This window comes from Abramis brama (genome assembly GCF_963993115.1).
Source record: "Abramis brama genome assembly, chromosome: 8".
NCBI classification, from domain to species: domain Eukaryota; kingdom Metazoa; phylum Chordata; class Actinopteri; order Cypriniformes; family Leuciscidae; genus Abramis; species Abramis brama.
The window spans coordinates 37,429,607-37,453,293 of NC_139970.1; the positions used below are offsets into that span (position 1 = coordinate 37,429,607).

At 40.9% G+C, this 23,687-nt stretch overlaps 1 protein-coding gene across 1 annotated transcript in view; it reads right to left on the reverse strand.

Annotated features, from left to right (window-relative positions):
- The window catches only part of ttn.2 (titin, tandem duplicate 2), a 169,052-nt gene that overhangs the window by 22,054 nt on the left and 123,311 nt on the right, over positions 1-23,687 (reverse strand). Inside the window, exons 200-213 of the mRNA XM_084122514.1 lie at positions 22,845-23,432; positions 22,644-22,748; positions 22,345-22,542; positions 21,941-22,237; positions 21,262-21,849; positions 20,785-21,087; positions 3,570-20,672; positions 3,157-3,453; positions 2,464-3,051; positions 2,071-2,373; positions 1,361-1,945; positions 848-1,147; positions 468-770; positions 41-346 (exon numbers count right to left, since the gene is read on the reverse strand). Coding sequence (XP_083978640.1) covers positions 41-346; positions 468-770; positions 848-1,147; positions 1,361-1,945; positions 2,071-2,373; positions 2,464-3,051; positions 3,157-3,453; positions 3,570-20,672; positions 20,785-21,087; positions 21,262-21,849; positions 21,941-22,237; positions 22,345-22,542; positions 22,644-22,748; positions 22,845-23,432 — 21,864 coding nt within the window. The remainder of the gene's footprint in view (positions 1-40; positions 347-467; positions 771-847; positions 1,148-1,360; positions 1,946-2,070; positions 2,374-2,463; positions 3,052-3,156; positions 3,454-3,569; positions 20,673-20,784; positions 21,088-21,261; positions 21,850-21,940; positions 22,238-22,344; positions 22,543-22,643; positions 22,749-22,844; positions 23,433-23,687) is intronic.

A 23,687-nucleotide genomic window follows, 5' to 3' on the forward strand; every position in this document is an offset into this window, starting at 1 on the left:
TCAACTTTTTTATTGCTTCAGACAGTTAGAAAGTACAAACCCAGAATATCTTTGGCTTGCACTGGCTGCATCATCTCAATTGAACGTCCAGATCCAACACAATTAACAGCAGATACACGGAAAAAGTAGTACACTCCAGGTTTCAAGTGGGACACTACAAACTCAGTTGTCCTTACTTCTCCTTTCGAACTTATAGTGACCCATTCTGTCTCGTCAGCCATTCTTTGTTCAACAACGTAGCTTGTGATTTCACTGCCACCATCATAGACAGGCTTCACCCATCTAAGGGTAATGGATGTCTTTGTTGAATCAACAACTGTGAGCTTGGTTGGCTCACTTGGTGGATCTAAAATAGTAATTAGTAAATATAACAAATTCTGTTTTAAATATCATTGCATACTTTGCACACAATTAATGCACATTCAGGAAAATAAAACATAAAAAAATAAACCACAAAAAAAGCTTACCAATTGGGTCATAAGCTTTGTAGAAGATGGACGCATCAGAATATGGGCCTGCACCAGCTTTGGTGATTGCACAGACACGATACTGATATTCATTTCCTTCTGTGAGGTTGCTGACTTTCTGTCTGGTATCACGAATCGTATCTTTAATAACCTTAAACCACTGTAGACTTTTCTTCTCGCACTTCTCCAAGTAATATCCATCAATGTCACTGCCACCATCCAAACTTGGTCTTTCCCATACCACAGTCATTGTTGATCTTGTAATCATTGTGACTTGTGGTTTAGAAGGCTGACTAGGAGGAACTGTTGGGCAAAATGAATCACATTAGGTCACAAATTTAATGGTAATAATAAAAATGTTAGATTAAAATTTTTCTTACCAAAGGAATTCTGTGCAATTACTGGTCTAGATTCCAGAGGATCTCCGACTCCATATTTGTTCACACCACGAACACGGAATATGTATTCATTGCCCTTAATTAGCCTTGGAACAGTGACAATGCAGTCTTCTAGTTTTTCTGAGATAATGGACCACAAAATTCTGCTTGTCTCACGTTTCTCCACAATGTAGTGGGTAACCATTGCACCACCTTCGTCAGCTGGAGGGTCCCACATGATGGTCATAGTATCTGCTGTGATTTTCTTGAACTCTATGTCTCCAGCAGGGGGTCCTGGTTTGTCTGATGAAGGTGAGCAAAAATGTAGCAAAAAATGTTCAAATTAGGGCTATCAAAGCTAATGAATTAAGGCATGCGATGAATTAAATGTATTTAATACAGCTATTTTTTTCTTGATTCCTTAAAAGTAATTTAAAAATAAAATGATTCATGGAAATAGTGTTAGATATAATGCAAGTTATTAAAAGATATTTAGCAGTAAACTTTGCAACATACCTTGGACAAGTACTCTGACAGCAGCATACGCTGAGCCTAAAGAGTTCTTGATCTTAAGTTCATATGTTCCAGTGTTCAAACGGGTGGCTTCCTTGACTGAGATGCATGCAGAGTCAGTGGTGTTGGAGATAGAAATATGACCTCCAGACTCTAGCTCTTTTCCATCCTTGTACCATTCAATTGTTGGTTGAGGTTTAGCAATAATACCTATTTTAAGCTGAACTGTAGCACCTGCTTTGTATTTTACAACATCAAGATATTCTTGAGGAAGTTCAATCTCAGGGGCACCGTAAGTGTCCACGCATTCGACTGGTCCAACAGTTGCTGATGGGTTACTAATGGAGCCAACTGCATTCTTAGCCATGACCCGGAATTCATAAGATTCATTCTGAGTCAAGCCTGATACGGTGAACTTTGTGTCAGTAATATTTGTCAAATTAGCTTTTGACCATCTGCCTTTTGGACCATCTTTACTTTCAATCAAATATCCAGTAATTTTACTTCCTCCATCATATGAGGGTTTCTGCCAGGCAAGGCTAATTGAACTCTTTGTGATATCAGTTACTCTAAGGTTGTTTGGAGGTTCTGTTGGGGAAAAAACAGTGGTAATTAATGTTAATTAGAATTTTCTCAATGGATTAAACTATAGTTATTCATATTAATGGTTCAAGTATATGGAACAATCAATTTAAAGGGAACTAAATGCTTACCACATGCATCAATTGCAAGCACAGGATCTGAGGGCATGCTAACTGGACCAATACCAGCAGCATTTTCAGCTGCAACCTTGAACTCATAGATCAGACCAGCGTTTACGTTTGATACTTTGAAGTGTGTAGCACGGACAACAGTTGTGTTAACTTTCTGCCAAAGAATGCTATTTCTGTCTTTCATCTGAAGGTGATATCCAAATACATGGCTTCCACCATCTGAAGATGGCTCCTTCCAGTTAACAGTAATACTTTCCTTTGTTACCGCTGATACCCATGGTTGTGAAGGTGCCACGGGGAGTGCTGAAACAAAATGTTTTTATAGATGCTTAATGGGGATACATTTGTATTTACCAATTTGCTGCTTATGATGTAGAGAAGCATTTTACTCACTGTATGGAAGACTGACTGTAACAGTCTGTGAATCAATGTGCTCACTGATGCCAAAGCGATTCTCAGCCCTGATTCTAAACTGGTACTCAATTCCAGTAATCAGCTTCATGATCTTGATTGTGCACCTTGCAACAGCAGATGATACTTCTTTCCAGTTTGCAGTAGTCGTCTCACGTTTGAGAACGATGTAGTTGGTGATTGGGCTACCACCATCATATGCGGGAGGCAACCACTTCAGATTGACACTGTCCTCTGTGACATCATACATTTCAATAGGGCCAACTGGAGGACTTGGTCTGTCAAGGACCACAATATTCACAAAAGACTTTGTGGTCCCACTGGAGTTGGAAGCTGTGATATCATATCTGCCTGTGTCCGAAGCAACACTCTCACGCAATAAAAGGATAAGGGAGTCAGTTGTCACGTCAGAGTTGAATCTCATGGTTGACTTTAGAACCTGTCCATCCTTAGAGAGGGATACTTTTGGTAACGGTTTACCACTGAGGGGGATCTCAATCTTCAGATTTGAACCTGCTTTAACATAGGCAGTGTTGTGTTGGAAGTCCTTCATGTTAATTTCAGGCGCCTCTGTTGATTAAAGAAAGCAACAAGATTACATATATTTTAACATCATATAAAATAAAACATTACGCAAATGTAAAAAGGAAACATCGTTAATAATAAATAACTTACCCAGCTGATCTTTTACAAACACAGGTAAAACCATGTCTTTGGGATCGCTAAGTCCTGCATGGTTTTCAGCCCGTACTCGGAAGTAGTATTCAGCATTCTCTCTCAATCCATAGACAACAAAGTGAGTCGATTTGGTGGAACCACATTTAATCCACTTTTGTTGTCCTTTTTCAAGAGCCTCAACCAGGTAATTTGTAATTCTGCTACCTCCATCGTGTTCTGGTTTAAGCCATGCGAGTGAGACACTGTCTTTTGTGACATCAGTGACTCCAAGCTTGGGCGGTGGACTTGGTTTTTCTAAAATTAAACATAAAAAGTAACATAAGTATAAGAAACAAAAATATGAATCAAACATTTAAAATAATAATCAAACAAATGTGCTACAATCGGTAAATGCAATAATTTTATTTTACCTGTAATCTTTGTTCCTTCTTTAGTCTCAAGTGGCACTCCTATACCATACTCATTTTCACCGGTAACTCTGAAATAATAAAGCCCCCCTTCTTGAAGGTCAGTCACTTTATAAGTCAACCTGGGACAACTGTCTGTAATCCTGGTCCAGCCCATTTTAGTTGCCTCACGGAGATCAACAAGGTAGTTTTTGACTGGAGCACCACCCTCATTCTCAGGAGTATCCCATGAAATAGTTGCAGAGCTCTTAGAAACTTCCTTTACCTCAATGTGGGCTGGTGGGCCTGGAGAATCAAGGACCTTTACACTCAATGTTAGTGTAGCAGTTCCAGCAACATTTTGGAGGGTTACAGTGTATTTTCCTGAGTCATCTCTTGTAGCTTGCTCAATTGTGATAGATGTGCAGTTATCAGTTGTATCAATAGCTGCCCTTACTCTCAGATCAACATCTGGTTTGTTCCACATTACATGTGGGACAGGCTTTCCCTTGAATGGGATTCTAAGGGTAAAGGAGCTGCCATCTTTGACAATCAGTGTCTTCCTCATTTCATTACTGATTAGGAAAACTGGCTCATCTTCTCTGTCCTTTGCTAACTGTGGATCGGTTTCATTGCTTGGCTCACTTGGACCAATCTTGTTAATTGATCTGACTACAAAGATATACTCTGATCCTAGTGTGAGTCCAACCACTGTGAACTCTGTGCTCTTAGTGTTACTGACACCAACTGTCCAGTCCTCATCATTGGTTTTCCTGTATTCCACCATGTATCCTGTAACTGGAGAGCCACCATCAAATAATGGCTTGTTCCAAGACAGTGTTATAGATGTTTTAGTAGAATCAATTATTTTAGGTTTAGCTGGAGGTGATGGTAGGAACAGTGGATCCTCTGCCTTTGTCAATGGACAAGGTACACTGGGTGCACTCAAACCAGCAGCATTCTCAGCAAATACTCTGTATTCATACTCGCATCCTTCACGAAGATTGGAAGCTTTTACTCTTAAGTCATAAACAGGCTTTTTGTTGACACGTACCCAACGAAGACCGGATTTCTCACGTTTCTCAATTACATAGCCATAAATGCTACTGCCTCCATCAGAGACAGGTCTTTCCCAGCAAATTGTCATTGCTTCACTTGTAACACTGGTGACTTCAACATCTGTTGGTGCAGCAGGGACTCTAAATGGATCCATTGCCTTAGCAGGATCACTCTCAAGAGTTTCACCTGTTCCATACTTATTAACTCCCCGAACTCTAAATATATACTCATTACCTTTGAGCAGTTTTGTTACTTTACATGTTGTGGCCTTCATGTCTGCATAGACCAGAGTCCAGGCAAGCCGGCTTGTTTCACGTTTCTCAACTATGTAGTGCTGAATTTCCGCACCTCCATTTTCTTGCGGGGGTCCCCAGGCCAATGTACATTTCTCTGCAGTCAAACCAGTTACTTCCAATGGTCCAGATGATGGGCCGGGCCTGTCCAGCACCTTACAGTTTACTGCTAAAGATCTGGTGCCTGCAACATTTTGCAATGTAAGAACATACTGTCCTGAGTCGCGTCTAATAGCATCTGTCACAATTAGTGTTGTACTAGTTATTGTTGATGAAATCTCAAATCTGGCCTTGGCTTCAATTTCTTTTCCATCCTTTGCCCATGAAATCACAGGAATTGGACGTCCTGATATTTCAGCATCAATTCTCAGTATGTCTCCAGCTTTCACTACAACCAGTTGTCTTAGCTTGTCCTCAATTGTGATGCGTGGTGGATCAACATCATCTTTTACAGTTACAGGTCCTGTACCCTCTGATGGTTCACTAAGTAAGCCAGCTGCATTCTTAGCAATGACACGGAAATCATATCTTTGATCTTCAATTAGACCAGTGACATCAAAGAATGTTTCTTGAAGATTGGTGAAATTACACTTTAACCACCGACCATCTGGAAGTTCACTGCGTTCAACAATGTAACCAGTCACCTTAGCTCCACCATCATACTCAGGTTTTGCCCAGGAGAGGGAAACAGATGTTCTTGTGATGTTCATAACTATTGGCTGACCTGGAGGCGCACATGGATCTCGGGCAGAAACAGGATCACATGCCTTTGTGCAAGGTCCAATGCCAGCTAAATTTTCAGCATATACTCTATACTGATAGAAGAGGCCTTCTTCCAAACCAGTTACTTTGAACTGAGTTTCTGGAATAAGTACTCTGTTCATCTTTGTCCAGAGAATGCTGCTCTGATCTTTGCATTCCAAGTGATATCCAATGACTGGACTTCCACCATCACTTGCTGGTCTGTTCCAAGTAACTAGCATTCCTGATTTAGTGGCATGAGAAACTTGAAGACTGGTTGGAGGGCCTGGAGGTGTGAAAGGGTACTGCGCAACAATTGGGGCAGAGTCAACTGCATGGCTTTTACCGTAACGGTTCTCTGCAGCAACACGGAACTGATATTCTGTTCCTTGTGTCAAACGAGTTATTTTGATTGATGTTCTTGCAACTGTTGCTGAAACAATTTGCCATGCTGTAGTGGTCGTATCTCTCTTCTCAACTACATAATTATTAATTTGACAGCCACCATCATAAATTGGAGGGTCCCATGATAGTGAAATAAAATCAGCACTTAATTCATCTACCTTGATTGCACCTGGTGGACCCGGTTTATCAAGAACAATGACACATATTTCTGCTGATTTGACACCAAATGAATTGGTTAAAGTAATTTCATATTTTCCAACATCCTCTCTTGTTGCATCCTTGATGACAATCTTGGATGCTGTCTTTGATGTCAGAACATTAACTCTAGTTGTTTGCTTCAATGAGTGACCATCCTTTTTCCATGTAACCTCTGGAGATGGTCTGCCTCTGAATGGAACATCTATTTTGAGATCATCTCCCGATTTTACACTGTAGGTATTAAACAGCAAATCAATAATGGGTTCAATAGTAATATCTCTTGCCACAACAGGTGCTCCCAGCGGTTTAGAATCACTCTTTCCTTTGTCATTAAGTGCTGTAATTCTGAAGCTGTATTCCTCTCCTGTTGTAAGCCCTTCAATTGTGGCTTCCAGTGCCTTTACTGTAGCACATACTGTCCATTTATCTGATCCCTTAGTCATCATTTCCACCACATAGCCTGTGATTTTGCTGCCACCATCATGATCTGGCTTTTCCCATGCTAGAGTAACAGTGTGGCGAGTTACATCAACAACTGTAATTTTACCAGGTGGTAAGGGTGCTTGGGATACTTTGATAGCCTCTGTGGTCTCTGCAGGCAAACCAACACCAAGTTCATTCACAGCCAGTACACGGAAGTGGTAAAGACCTCCTTCTTGGAGATCATCAACCTTGAATGAATTTCTGACACAGCTGTTTGTGACGGTTGTGAATGCCAGCCTTTTAGATTCACGCTTCTCCACAATGTAATGGGTGATCTTGGCTCCACCATCGATTTGTGGAGGCTCCCATTGTAGAAGGACAAAGTCTCTCTTTACATCCTTAATTTCAAAGTTCTCTGGAGCACTTGGAGAGTCAAGGACTTTGACATTAATAAATGCAGATTTTGAGCCACGAATGTTTTCAAGGGTCACAACATACTTTCCTGTGTCAAATCGATTAACATTGTCAATAACAAGCACAGTGTAAGAGCCTGTAACTTCAATTTGAGCACGCTCTGGTAAGGTACCATCTGCCTTTGTCCACTTAACCTCTGGCTCAGGCCTTCCCCTTATAGTGACAATTAAGCGTAGTGTTGCACTGGCACGCACAGTCACACATTTCCTAAGATCTGAATCCAGTTCTACCTCAGGAGCTTCAAGTTTTTCAGCAGCAATTACAGATCCTGGAACATCAACTTGTTCTCCAGCCCCCTCAATATTAATTGCACAGATACGGAAGTTGTATTCTGCATTTTCCTTTAATCTTTTTACTGTGAAGTGAGTTGTTTGCACACCGGTTGGAGGAGTGCACACAGTCCATTCATCTTCACTAACTTCCTTTGCCTCAACAATGTATCCTGAGACCGTTGCACCGCCATCATAAATTGGTCTACTCCATGCTAAGGAAACAGTTGTGCTTGAGTGGTCTGTCACTTTAGGATTATTAGGAGGACCAGGGGAATAAGTTGCATCACAAGCTTTGTAATATTCAGATGGTTCACTTGGTGTGCCCACACCAGCAGCATTTTCAGCAGATACTCTGAATTCATAGAAGTGTCCGTCTGTAAGCCCAGTGGCTCTGAATCTCAAGTCATTGAGTCTTTTCTTGTTACACTTTGTCCATCGGATACCCTCTTTATCACGTTTCTCAAGAACATAACCATCAATTTGTGATCCACCATCCTCCTCTGGCCGTTCCCATGTGAGGACTATTGAGTCTCTGGTGATTGCACTTGCTTCTGGAGTTGAAGGTGGTCCAGGTTTGTTGAAAGGATTTTTTGCAAGGACAGGTTCAGATTCAAGTGGTTCACCAATACCATACTTGTTTACTGCCATGACTCTGAATATATACTCATTACCAGGTAGGAGTTTAGTGACTTTGTAACTGATAGCTTGAATTGTTGGTTCCACTACTGTCCAAGACAGTCTACTAGTTTCCCTTTTTTCAATGATGTAATGAGAAATACCAGCTCCACCATCATGTGATGGGTGGCTCCAATGCAAATAGCATTTTTCTGCTGTGACACCAGTTATTTTCAGAGGGCCATCAGGTGGACCAGGTCTATCAAGAACCTTTACATTAATGGGTACCTGCTTTGTTCCACCAACATTACTAAGACTTAAGAGGAAATGACCACCATCTACTCTGATGCAGTCCTTAACAGTCAAAACTGTTCGTGTGATGGTGGATTTAATCTCCATTCTAGGTGTAGCAGTGTCAATTTCCTTTCCTTCCTTAAGCCACATAATATCAGGAAGAGGTTTGCCAGCAATATCAGCATCAATAGTAAATGATTCACCAGCCTTTACAATGGTAACATCTTTAAATTTTGAATCCATAGAGACAGACGGAGCTTCAATCTCATCCTGAGCAGTAATTGGTCCAGTGCTTTCAGAGGGTACACTTAAAATACTAGCTGCATTTCTGGCTATTACTCTAAATTCATATCTTTGTTCTTCTTCTAATTCAGTTATTGTAAATTGTGTGTCTATGATATTTGTGAAACTGGCCTTCATCCAACGACCTTCAGGCAGCTTCTTTCTTTCAATGATGTATCCTGTAATTGCACTGCCACCATCATACTGTGGTTTAGACCACTGAAGAGTTATCAGATTTCTTGTAATAACAATTGCTTCAGGAGTTCCAGGGGGATCACATGGATCACGTGCAACAACACTTTCTGAGACTTTGCTTGATGGACTGATTCCTGCAATATTCTCAGCATACACTCTATATTCATATTCAATTCCCTCCTCCAGACCATTTGTTCTCAATCGAGTGTCAGTAATAAGAAGCTTGTTAAGTTTAGTCCATAAAATGCTGTTCTTTTCTTTACGTTCCAGGTGATACCCAATAATAGGGCTGCCTCCATTATTGCTGGGGGGTTTCCATTCAATTGTCATGTGGTCTTTTGTCACTGATGAAACAAATGGAGCACCAGGAGCTGCAGGCTCAGTGAAAGGATAACTGACCACAACTGGTGCTGAATCCAACGATGTGCTTTTTCCATATCTGTTCTCAGCAAACACTCTAAACTGATATTCAGAACCAGTCTTCAGCTTTGAGATTTTGATTGTGGTACGAGCAATGGTTGCTGAAACAATCTGCCAGTTAGTAGTGGTTGTATCACGTTTTTCCACTATGTAGTTGTTTATCTGACAACCTCCTGTGTATACTGGTGGTTCCCAGGACATGGTAACATAGGTGGCACTTACTTCATCAATTTTGACTGGTCCGACTGGTGGGCCTGGTTTGTCAAGAATGATTATCCCAACTTCCTCTGTGACCGTACCTATATTATTTGTGGCTGTGATTGTGTACTTTCCAGAGTCCTCTCTATTTGCCTCTTTAATTTTAAGAACTGTTGATGTTGCCGTGCTTGAGACATTTAATCTAGTTGTTTCTTTCAGAGGTTGTCTATCTTTCATCCATGCAATCTTTGGAGTTGGACGACCTTTAAATGGTATTTCCACTTTGAGATCTTCACCAGCTTGAACACTGTATGTGTTGGAAAGTATTTTGATGCATGGTTCAATAGTTACATCCTTGGCAATGACCGGAGCAGCTAATGGCCTTGGGTCACTTTTTCCTTTCTCATTGTAAGCTAAAACTCTGAAGAGGTACTCTTGTCCTGAACTAAGTCCGGTCACCATACCCTCACATGTTTTGGTGACTGCAGCAACTGTCCATTCCTCTGATCCTTTTGGCTGCATTTCAATATAATAACCCAAGATTCTACTACCACCATCATGATCTGGTTTATCCCAGGAAAGTGATGCTGTGGTTTTTGTCAAATCAGTCAAAGTTACCTTGCCAACAGATAGAGGAGGATCAGCTGTCTTCACAGATTCTTCTGTTTCTACAGGCAGACCAATTCCAAATTCATTTTCTGCCATGATTCTGAAGTAATAAATACCACCCTCTGTCAGATCACCAACTCGGAAGCTGGTCTTGGAGCACTTAGTAGTAATGTTTGCAAATCCTTGTCTATTTGATTCCCTCTTGTCAATGATGTAATTTTTTATTTTGGAACCACCATCAATAAGTGGTGGTTGCCAAACCAGGGTGGCATAATTTCTTGTTATATCTTTCACAACAAGGCTCTGTGGAGCACCTGGTGTATCAAGTACTTTTACTGACACAAATGCTGATTTAGTGCCAGCACTATTTACCAAAGTCAGAATGTATTTTCCAGCATCATTTCTGTCACATAAATCAATTGATAACTGAGTGTAATCTGGTCCCTTTTCTAACTGGGCTTTATCTGGTAAATCTCCCTCATCCTTGGTCCAGTTTATCTCAGGAATGGGGCGTCCTTTGAATGGTATGTTAATTCTCATAGAACCTCCAGCACGCACAACAATACCTTTTCTCAACTCAGAGTCAAGCTCAATTTCAGGTGCATCCATCTTATCCACTGGTTTGACGGTTCCTTGGATGGCCACTGGTTCACCAACACCCAGTTTATTTAGGGCACATATGTGAACTTTGTATTCTTGGTGTTCAGTGAGTTTAGTAATTGTAAATTTAGTATCACTTAATCCAGAGGGTGGAGTACATGTGGTCCATTCTTCTTCATCAACTTTACATATCTCAACAACATAGCCCTGGATGTCTAAGCCACCATCATATATTGGTCTACTCCATGCAATTGTAATTGAATTCTTTGTAGTGTCAACAAGGTGTACATTAGTTGGTGGGCCAGGCTTAAATGTTGGATCACAGGCTTTGTAATAAACAGTTGGTGGACTTGGTTGTCCAACTCCAGCAGCATTTTCTGCAGATAACCTGAATTCATATTCATGATCCTCTGTTAAGCCTGTGACTCTGAAACGTAAGTCTGTGACCCTGCGTTTGTTACATTTTGTCCACCGGACTCCAGCTCTGTCTCTCTTCTCTACGATGTAACCAGCAATCTCACTTCCACCATCAGTCTCAGGACGAGTCCAACATACCGTCATAGAGTCCCTTGATATATTTGTTATTTCTAGGTCTTTAGGTGGCCCAGGTAAAACAAAAGGATTTCTCATAATCACTGGAGCAGATTCAAGTGGTTCACCATCTCCATACTTGTTGACAGCCATGACACGGAATATGTATTCATTTCCTTTTAAAAGCTTGGTAACTTTAAACATTGTTGCTCCACAATCACCTGAAACTACAGTCCAAGCAAGACGACTTGTTTCTCTTTTCTGTATGATATAATGAGAAATGCTACTGCCACCATCATGTCTTGGAGGTAGCCATGACAACGAACACTTCTCACATGTTACACCAGAAATGGTCAAAGGACCTTCAGGGGGTCCAGGTCTATCTAGCACCTTTACATTGAAGGAGACAGACTTCGTTCCAGCCACATTAGCGAGGTGCAATGTGTATTGTCCTCCATCAATTCGAATGGCATCTTTGACGACAAGAATTGCTTTGAAGTCAGTGTTCTTGATCTCAGCTCTTGCAGAATTCTCGACTTCCACATCGCCCTTAAACCACTGCATTGTTGGAATTGGCTTTCCTAGAACGGATGCTTCCAGGGTAAATGTGTCTCCAGCATTCACTGTCAAAATCTGGCAATATTCTGATGCAACCTCATAGGTTGGTGGTTCAACTTCATCCTTTGCTGTAATTGAGCCTGTGCTCCCAGAGGGCCTACTGACCGATCCAGCTCCATTTCTGGCAATAACTCTGAAATCATATTTGTAGTCTTCTGTCAGGCCTGTGACTGTAAATTCAGTTTCAAGAATGTTAGCAAAACTAGCTTTCATCCAACGGCCCTCTGGCAGGTCTCGTTTCTCCACAACATATCCAGTGACAAGGCTACCTCCATCAAATTCTGGTGGTGTCCATCTAAGTTTCACTGAGTGCCTTGTCACAATCACTGGCACAGGGGTGCCTGGTGGGTCACATGGGTCACGTGCCACACAACCCTCAGAGATTTTGCTGCACATTCCAATTCCAACTATGTTTTCAGCATAGACTCTGAACTCATATTCAATGCCCTCTTCCAATGAAGATGTTTTGAATCTGGTGTCTTGAATGAGTGTTTTATTGATCTTTGTCCAAAGAATACTATTTTTCTCTTTTCTCTCAAGATGATATCCTAGAATAGCACTTCCACCATCTGAGACTGGTTTGTGCCATTCAACTACCATCGACTCTTTTGTGAATACAGACACAAATGGAGTTCCTGGAGGCCCAGGCTCTTTGAAAGGATACTGGGCAAGAACTGGATCTGAGTCAATGCCATAGCTTTTACCATATCTATTCTCAGCAAAGATCCTAAACTGGTATTCAGATCCAGTTTTTAAATTACAAACTTTAAGTGTCGTCCTTGCTACTGTGGCAGAAACAACTACCCAGTTTGTGGTGGTGGTGTCTCTCTTTTGGACTATATAATTTGAAATCTGACAGCCTCCAGTGTATGTTGGTGGGTCCCAAGACAGTGTAATGCTCTCTGCACTCACTTCATCAATCCTGACTGGGCCTGTTGGTGGGCCAGGTTTTTCAAGTATGATTATTTCAACAGTGGCTTCCTTTTGTCCAAGTACATTAGCCACAGCAATGTTATACATACCACCATCTTCTCTTGTTGCATCTTTGATCGTAAGAGTGGTATGATGTGCAGTGTCAGCAACATTTACTCTTGTGGTCTGTTTCAGAGCTGAACCATCTTTGGACCATGTAATTGTTGGTTTTGGATGACCAGCAATTCGTGCTTCAATTTTCAAATCCTGCCCAACCTGTACATTGTATGTACTAAGTTTTGTTCTCACTGAGGGCTCAATAGTGAGGTCCTTCGCAACAACAGGATTTGCAAGGAGTCTGGGATCGCTCTTTCCTTTATCATTAACAGCAATGACTCTAAAATGGTACTCCCCACCTTGGGCTAAATTAGTTACAACAGTGTCAAGGGATTTTACTTGAGCACAAAGAGACCATTTATCTTGATCTTTTGCTTGCATTTCAATTTCATAATGAGTAATTCTGCTGCCCCCATCATGCTCTGGTTTTTCCCATTTGAGAGAAACACTCTTCCGTGTTACATCCACTACAGAAACTTTACCAGGAGTTTGTGGCACCTCTGAGATTTTCAGAGGTTCTAGAGTCTCTGCAGGCAATCCAATTCCGTGTTCGTTTTCAGCAAGAACTCTGAAGAAATAGATGCTCCCCTCTTGGAGTGGTTCAATTTTCCATGTCATCTTGTTGCAGGAAGTAACAGCTGAGAACACCTTTCTTGTACTCTCTCGTTTTTCAACAATGTAGTTTTTTATTTTAGCTCCACCATCCAACAAAGGTGGCTCCCAGGTAAGAGTGACTGAATTTTTTGTTATTTCCTTCACATGGAAGTTTGCAGGTGCATCAGGAGTATCTAATACTCTGACACTAATAAATGCAGATTTTGTTCCAATGGCATTTTCCAGAGTTAAAGTGTATTTTCCACTGTCAAATCTATTAACATTTTCAATTACGAGTGAAGTGAAACTGCTTGTAATATCAATCTGAGCTGCCTCATTGATTTCACCCTCAGCCTTTCCCCACTTGACTTCAGGGGTTGGCCGTCCACGGATAGGAACAAACAATCTAAGAGAGCCTCCAGACCTGACAGTGATCATCTTTCTCAGGTCAGCATCAAGATCAATATCTGGTGCTTCAAGTTTATCCTCTATGATAATGGATCCAGGGATATCGGCAGTTTCTCCCACGCCAACCTTATTGATGGCACAGATTCTGAATTTATACTCATGCTTTTCAAGGAGTTTTTTAACCTCAAATCTTGTCTCTGTTATTCCTGAGGGTGGTGTACACATCATCCATTCATCAGAAGTGACTTCATAGGCCTCAACAATGTAACTTTGAATCTCACATCCACCATCATAAATTGGCTTGCCCCAATGCAGGATAACAGATGCTCTTGAGACATCAATTACCTTAGGGTTGTTTGGTGGACCGGGCTTGAAGACTGGATCCACTGCCTTGAAGTACACTGTGGGTGTACTTGGTTTACCAACCCCAGCTGCATTCTCAGCAGACACACGAAATTCATAACTTCGGTTTTCAAGAAGACCTGTTACTCTAAAGCGTAGTTCACTCACTACACGTTTGTTGCATCTTGTCCACCTAACGCCCTCTTTGTCTCTCTTTTCAACTATATATCCTGTAATTGCATTACCACCATCATTAGTGGGTCTTTCCCATGTGATAACCATGGAATCCTTTGTTATATTTGACACTTCAACATTACTTGGTGAATCAGGTGGCACAAACGGATTTGCTGCAATCACTGGATCAGATTCCAAAGGCTCACCAATTCCATATTTATTTACAGGTATCACTCTGAAAATATACTCATTTCCAGGAAGGAGTTTTGAAATTTTAAGATTGAGGGTTTGTACCTTAGATTCCACAACAGTCCAAACTAATCGGCTGGTCTCTCGTCTTTCCACTATGTAATGAGACACCTCTGCACCTCCATCATGCAATGGAGTTTTCCAGGAAATGCAGCACTTTTCACTGGTAACCCCATAGATTGAGATTGGGCCATCTGGAGGTCCAGGTCTGTCCAGAACCTTGACATTGACGCTAACTGATTTCTCTCCACCAACATTTTTCAGTAGTAAGGTATACTGGCCTCCATCAACACGGATAGCCTCCTTCACACTAAGAGTAGTTGTGAAGTCAGTATTCTTGATCTCAAATCTTGCAGTATTTGTAAGTTCTTCGCCAGCTTTTATCCAATGAACTGAAGGAATGGGTTTGCCAAGTATCCCTGCATATACTTTGAATGATTCACCAGCATTAACAACAATAGTTTGTGAATATTTAGCATCCAAGTCAATTTTGGGTGGATCAACTTCATCCTTTGCTGTGATTGCACCAGTGCTGTCTGATGGAGCGCTAGATACGCCAGCAGCATTTCTTGCAATGACACGGAACTCATACTGCTGCTCCTCTACTAAACCACTGACGACAAATTCTGTCTCAATGATATTAGCAAAAGAGGCTTTCATCCAGCGGCCATTAGGCAATTCTTTCTTCTCAACGACATATCCAGTGATCTTGCTGCCGCCATCAAAGTGTGGTGGTGTCCACCTGAGTGTTACAGAGCTTCTTTTGACGATAACTGCTTCAGGTTTGCCTGGAGGATCACATGGATCTCTAGCCACCTGGATTTCTGATACTTTGCTTGCTTTGCTTAGCCCAACTATATTCTCAGCATAAACTCTAAATTCATATTCAATGCCTTCTTCAAGGCCACCTATCTTGAATCTTGTGTCTGGAATGATCGTTTTGTTTTGTTTCACCCACAGCAAGCTGTTTCTTTCCTTAAACTCAATATGATATCCCAAAATCTTGCTTCCACCATCACTACTGGGTTTGTTCCACACAATAACCATGCTTTCTTTAGTAGCAGACTGAACAGTGGGAGTTCCTGTTGGATTTGGAATCTCAAAGGGATATTGTGCAACAATAGGCGCAGAGAGAAGAACGGAACTCTTTCCATATCGATTTTCAGCAGCAATCCTAAATTGATATTCACAGCCAGTCTTTAATCTTGCAGCTTTAGTTGTTGTTCTTGCAACTGTTGCAGAAACAATCTGCCAATTTGTGGTGGATGTGTCTCGCTTTTCAACAATGTAGTTATTAATACTACAGCCTCCTTCATACTCTGGAGGTTCCCATGATAATGTAACACTGTCTGCAGTTACTTCATCTATTTTGATTGGGCCAGTTGGTGGTCCAGGTTTATCAAGTACAATAACATTGATGTCTGCTGTAGCTTCACCAGCTGAGTTTGTCAGTTTAATAGTATATTTGCCCACATCATCCCGTGTTGCCTCTTTTACCACAAGGTAAAGGTGTTTCTCTGCTACTTCAGCATTTACTCTTGTTGTTTCTTTCAAAGCAATGCCATCTTTTTGCCAGGTAACTGCTGCCTTGGGCTGGGCAACATATGGCACATCAATTTTCAGATCATCACCTGCCAGAACACTGTATGTGCTGAATACAAGTTTGAAGGCAGGAGCAATAACAACATCCATAGCAACCACAGGGACATTAAGTGGACGTGGATCACTGGTTCCCTTTTCATTGGTTGCTGAAATACGGAAGGAGTATTCTTCACCTTGTATTAAGCCAACAACAACTGCCTCTGTTACTTTAACAGTCATTACTTGGGTCCATTTTTCACTGTTTTTCGTTTGCATCTCGATAATATAACCAATAATTCTGCTTCCTCCATCACTGTCCGGCTTCTCCCAAGAAAGTGTTACACTGTTGCCAGTTACTTCTTTTAGAGTCACTTTTCCAGGAGGAAGAGGCTTCTCAGAGATTTTTATAGCTTCCATGGTCTCTACTGGAAGACCAACACCATACTCATTTTCAGCTAAAATTCTGAAGGAATACAAGCTTCCCTCTTGTAAGCCTCCAATTCTCCAACTTGTTTTGGGACAAGAGGCATTAACAATGGAATATGCTTTTCTTGTTGATTCACGTTTTTCAACAATATAATGCCTGATTCTTGATCCACCATCAATGACTGGAGGATCCCAGATGAGTGAAGCAGAATCTTTTGTTATTTCTTTGATTGTAAGGTTTTGTGGTGCACCAGGAGTGTCAAGAACTCTGACATTAACAAATGCTGTTTTAGCTCCTGAACTGTTTTCCACTGTTAGCATGTACTTTCCACCATCAAATCTGTTTACATTCTCAATAAGCAGTGTGGTGAAGGATGATGTAATATCAATGGATGCTCTATCAAGGGGTTCACCATTCTCCCTTGACCATCTGACTTCAGGAGCAGGTCTTCCTTTAATTGGCACAAATAATCTTAAGGTACTGCATGCTCTGATGTTCACTACTTTGCGGAGGTCTGAGTCAAGCTCAACTTCAGGTGGAAGGAGTCTGTCTTCTGCTTTAGGTGAACCAGGCACAGAGGCTGGTTCTCCAACACCTTCACAGTTAAGAGCTGAAATGTTGATCTTGTATTCTTGGTTTTCAATAAGGTTGGTTATAGTGAATGATGTTGCTGTTAGACCTGCCTTTGGAGTGACAATTGTCCACTCATCTTCCTCTGGCAGGCATGTTTCAACAATATAACCTGTGATATCTGAGCCACCATCATAAACTGGTTTATTCCAAGCAAGAGTAATGGATGACTTTGTTGTATCCAAAACCCTAGGATTTCCAGGGGGTCCAGGTTGGAATATTGTGTCACATGCTTTGTAAAATGGACTTGAAGGGCTTGGTGCACTTAAGCCAGCAGCATTTTCAGCTAAGATTCTGTATTCATACTCATGTCCAGGTGTTAGTCCTGACACTTTGAGGCGCAGATCAGTAACAGTCCTTTTATTGCATTTTACCCAACGCAGACCAGTTTTATCTCTCCTCTCAATGATATAGGTATTTATACTACTTCCGCCATTATGTTCAGGATGTCCCCAACAAACCACCATTGAATCTTTTGTAATAGAAGTTACTTCTGGTGGCTGTGGAGGATCAGAAGGCACATATGGGTTAGTGGCAACAGCAGGCTCAGATTCAAGAGGTTCTCCAACTCCATACTTGTTCACAGCCATGACTCTGAAGATATATTCATTTCCTTTCAGCAATTTGGTAACCTTATAGCGGTTAACTTGTAAATCTGTGGCTACATTTGTCCATGTAAGTCTACTTGTTTCACGTCTTTGAATGATGTAATATTCAATCTTTCCTCCTCCATCATGAAGTGGTGGCAGCCATGACAGAATACATTTCTCTGTTGTCATGTCTGTGACATGCAGTGGTCCTTCAGGTGGGCCAGGTCTGTCAAGAACTTTAACATTGAAGACAAATTTGGCAAATCCTCCCGGATTGCTAGCAGTTAGAGTGTATGCACCACCATCTCTACGTAAAGAATCTTTGTTAATCAAGCAAGTATAGAAATCTGATGTTTTGATCTCTAGTTTTCCAGTATCTTCAAGCTCCTTGCCATCTTTAGTCCAAACCAAGGATGGAATTGGGCGACCTGTAACATGTGCATCTAGCTTGAAGACATCACCTGCTTTCACTACCACACCACTACTGAAACTTGCATCAGCATCAATCTTCGGCTCTTCAATATCATCTCTGCAGACAATGACCTCTGAAGGTTTAGATGGTTTACTAACCGCTCCAGCTGAGTTCCTTGCTAATACACGGAATTCATAAGAAGCATCTTCTGTGAGACCACTCACAGTAAAGTTTGTTTCAAGAATGTTGCTGAAGTTGGCTTTGAGCCAGCGACCATTAGGAAGTTCTTTTTTCTCGACTGTATATCCAGTTATTGAGAAACCACCATCACCCTCTGGCTTTGTCCACTGAAGAGTAACTTCATGTCTAGTAATGTTAAGGGCCACTGGTTGACTTGGGGAGTCTATGGGATCAAGTGCATATGTCATCTCAGATGGCTTGCTTGCTTTGCTGAGACCAGCCAGATTTTCTGCAATAACACGGAATTCATATGCAATACCATCCATCAGACCTGGTGATTTAAACATATTGCCAACGACTGGAGCTTTGCTGATCCTCTGCCAAAGTATGCTGTTCTTCTCTTTCCTCTCAATGTGGTATCCTAAAATTGGGCTACCTCCATCTGAAGAGGGTTCATTCCAGCTGATTGTCATTGAATCCTTGGTGAAGGCAACTATTTGTGGAATACCTGGCTGTCCTGGTACATCAAATGGATAAGCAGCCACCACCGGTTGTGATGTTATGCAGGGTCCAACACCATATCTGTTTTGAGCTTTAACACGGAATTGATATTCAATGCCAGTTGTAAGGCGTGCAGCTTTGAATGTTGTGCGGATAACAGTTGCTGCCAGTTCCACCCAGGATGTACCAGTGGTCTCACGCATCTCAACAATGTAGTTATTAATAGGAACTCCTCCATCATTTTCTGGAGCTTCCCATGATATTAGAACATAGTCACAAGAAACTTCATCCACTTTTATTGGTCCAGTTGGAGGTCCTGGAATATCATGTACTTGAACAGTAATAATTTCAGTCAGAGTACCTAAGATGTTCTTTCCAGTCATTGAATACTGTCCTCCATCTTTTCTCTTAATTTCATTAATGTTAAGAATAGTAGAAGTTGCAGTATTTTCAACGTTTATTCTCTGTGTTTGTTTAAGTTCCTGATCTTCTTTCGTCCACACAACAAGTGGTCTTGGGCGACCCAGAACAGGGATCTCAACTTTAAGATTATCACCTGCTTTAGCTACCACAATCTTCTGATGTATACCTCTGAGGTCAAATTCTGGAGCAGTGGTTTGCTCCTTAATTACAACTGGTCGACTTTCACGAGGCTCACTCCTGCCTGACATGTTTACAGCAAAGATGCGGAACACATATTCTGCATTTTCCAACAGTTCTGTTGCAGTGTAGTCCAAAGCTTTTATTGTTGTCACATGGGTCCACTGATCAGAATCTTTCAGCTGAGCCTCTATCACATAGCCAGTTATTCGACTACCACCATCATATTTTGGTTTTGTCCATGCAAGAGTTGCTGTGTCTTTGGAAACATCAGAAACAATCAGATTATCTGGTGCAGAAGGAGCCTGAGAAGCTCTTATTGGTTCAGGTGTCTCTGCTGGTTCACCAATACCCATTTCATTCTCAGCTAAAACTCTGAAGTAATATTCTGCGCCCTCTTCCAAATCTGGAATTTTGTACGAGCATTTCTGCCAGTTTGCAGTTATGGTTGAGTAAGCCTTTCGTGTTGCCTCCCGCTTTTCAATAATATAATTTTTGATCTTTGAGCCACCATCAATAATTGGAATCTCCCATTGTAAAGTAATGCTATGCTTTGTGATTTCCCTTGGTTTCAAATTTACTGGAGGTCCTGGGGTGTCCACAACACGAACATTGACAAATCCAGTCTTCTTTCCAGCAACATTTTCTAATGTTAGGACATATTTTCCAGCATCATATCTTGTACACTCAGGGATGACTACTAGAGTGTATGATTCAGTAGTGTCAATGTGAGCACGGCCTTTAAGAGGTATGTCTTCCTTATGCCATGTTACTTCTGGAGCTGGCCGGCCCTTGATTGGCACAAATATGCGGATTGAAGCACCTGACTTCACAACAAGTGTTTTTCTCAGCTCTGCATCAAGTTCAAAGTCAGGAACCTCCTCTCGATCCACCAGTTCAATAACTTGCTCAACTTCAGAGGGTTCTCCAAGTCCTTCTGAGTTCTGTGCACTGACTCTGAAGTGATATTTTCCTCCTGATTGTAGACTTGAAACTACAAATTCTGTTATTCTCAAGGGAGTAGTTGTATCTTGGACCCAATCATCATCTCCTTCCTTTTTATGTTCAACAAAGTATCCTGTAACATCAAGACCACCATCATAGAAGGGTCTACCCCAGTTAAATGTTGCTGTTGTTTTGGTGGTGTCAGTAATTCGTGGGTTGGATGGAGGCCCTGGTGGATCTGAAAAATAATTAAATGATAATGATAAATAATCAAAATTCTTTGGGACAAAAATGAACAAGAAAAAATGTCTGGAAATATGTAATTAAAAAAACAACAATTATCATCTTACATGCAATATCCTTTGTCATTACAGGTTGTGATGGCTCACTGGGCTCGCCAAAACCAGCCTTATTCTCTGCAGTGACACGGAATTCATATTCAATTCCCTCTGACAGGCCTGAGACCTTATAACGTAGATCAGAAATTGACTTCTTTGAAGCTCTGACCCATCTCATTCCTCTTCTCTCTTTTCTCTCAACACTATAGCCTCGAATGTCACTTCCCCTATCTATAGTTGGTCTCTTCCAGGAAATTGTTACAGCATTTCTACTGACATTATCAATTTCTGGTTTTGATGGTGGCCCGGGGGGTCCTGCAAAAAAAGTGAAGAAGTTGAAAAAACAATAATAAATAAATAAATATATAAATAAATATATATATTAAAAAATATATATATATATAAATATATATAAATATATGTATATATATATATATATATATATAGACTGAAATAAAAAAATGCAGTAAAAATTGAAGTTGGGCTTACCAAAGCTGTCAACCATTTTAACTGGTCCAGACTGTGTCGCATCCCCAGTGCCATACTGATTGACTGCTAAAACACGGAATATGTATTCATTTCCCTTTATCAGCTTGCTGGCAACATAGCGGCAATCCATAACATTTTCAGCAAGCTTTGTCCAGAGTAGGCGGCTGGTTTCTCTCTTTTCTAATATATATGATTTGATACTGCAGCCACCATCTTCTTCTGGTGGCAACCATGTCAATGTGCATTTTTCAGCAGAGACACTGCTGGCTTCAATAGGACCTGGAGGTCCAGGCACATCTAGGATTTTCACTTTAACTTTTTCTTCTTTGATACCAAATGGATTGCTTGCACTAATGGTGTACTCTCCAGTGTTCTTTCGGCTGGCATACTTGATAGACAAAGTTGAAGATGTGGGAGTGCTTGTGATTTGGACAATATCTGAGGACTTGAATTCTCTTCCACCCTTAGACCACACAGCTGTAGGAGGTGGTTTGCCAAGAATGCTTGATGCTGTGATGATAATTGTTTCTCCAGCCCTCACAGTCACTCCATCCTTCATTTCAGGGTCAATTGTGATAGTTGGCGGTTCTGTAAAAAGTTAGTTAATGATTATAAACATTGGTATGTTTATGGAGGGTTTGGTTAAGCAAATTCATTAAAACCTGACAATATAACTTACCATATTCATTTTTGCAGATAAGAGGCTCAGTTGTCTCTGAGGGAGCACTGATAGCTCCAGCTGCATTTTTAGCCCTTATTCTGAATTCACAAGTACAGCCTTCCTGTAGGTCTGTAACAGTGTATGCACAGCTTTGGACATTCACATGGTTAGCCTTCATCCATGTCTTTCCAGGATGCTCTAATTTCTCAACAATATAGCCAGTCAATTTGTGGCCCCCGTCATACTTGGGTGCAGTCCAAATAAGTGTTACACTGTTTCTTGTGACATTTATCACATCAGGTTTGCCAGGTGGATCTATAGAAAGAGACAATAATAATAACAAAAATCATTTTGTGCTCTCTTCCTCATAAACAGCACAAATAGAAGTAGGAAAAGTAAAAAGAGAGTACACTGAGACTCACCAATAGGATCAAGAGCAACAAGTGATTCAGTTGTTTTGCTTGGCTTTCCAAGTCCTGCTATATTCATAGCTATTACCCTAAATTCATATTCCAGGCCTTCAACCAAACCGGTCACTCTGCATTCTTTCACTCTCAAAGGTGTCTTGCTGGCTCTCTTCCACATTAAGCTATTTCTATCTTTGAATTCCACGTAATATCCTATAAGCAATATTAGACATAAAAGTTTTTAGATACGACGAAACTGCTAAATAACTACAGTAAATAAATAAATAAATAACTGTAGTAAAGAAATGTTTTACCTGTGATGGGAGAGCCTCCAGTATCTTTTGGATCAGACCATGTTAGGATAGCAGACTCATGACGAATGCTCACAACCTCAGGTGGTGCTGAAGCCCCTGGTGCATCTGGTGTAGGGAAAAGTGTGTATTTGATGTAAACAAATATTTTTAAATATCCAGCATATTTCATTAAATAAAAAATATTTGGGCTTAAATACTTACTGAATGGATGTTTAGCAATCACTGGATCAGATCTGAGGAACTCTCCAAATCCATATTTATTTTCAGCACAAACTCTGAAGATGTATTCTGTTCCGTCATGAAGTCTTGTAACTCTCATAGAGTTCTTCTGAATCGCAGAAGCAACTGTGACCCACTTGTTAGCAGTAGAATGCCTCTTCTCCAAAATATAGTTGCTAACTTCTGATCCACCATCATCTTTGGGTGGGCCCCATTCTACAGTAATCGCCTCTGCTGTGATTTCATCAAATTTGATAGGACCAGTGCAGATTCCAGGCTTTCCAACAACTTTAATGTCAATAGCTGATTCCTTTGTTCCAGCAATGTTTCTCAAAATGATAGTGAATTTGCCAGCATCGACTCTATGGCAATCACGAATCAGCAAGACCGTGTTTGTTGCAGTTGATTCAACTGAGATTCTGCCACTATCTGATAAAGTAACATCACCCTTTTTCCATGTGACTGCTGGAGCAGGTATACCAATAATAGGGATATTAAGGCGAACAGTGCTTCCTTCCTTTGCCACATAGCTAAAGTCTGGCAAGCCTTTAAGGTTACAGTCTGGAAGGACTGTAAAGAGAAAAGAGAAAAAGGAATATATTAATGGACATAATTGTATACCCACTAAGACACAAATGCAACTATTAGGTACACCAGGGCTTCTCAAAGTGTGGGGAGAGCACTTCAGACAAATATATAATGTGCAACCAGTTTCAAACAACAGAGATTTTGCTATATATTTTATACCATGGTATGTTAATCTATCTGCTGAGTGTAGGGCTGCTTAAAGTTATTAATAGGGCTGGGGCAAGAAATCAATGCATC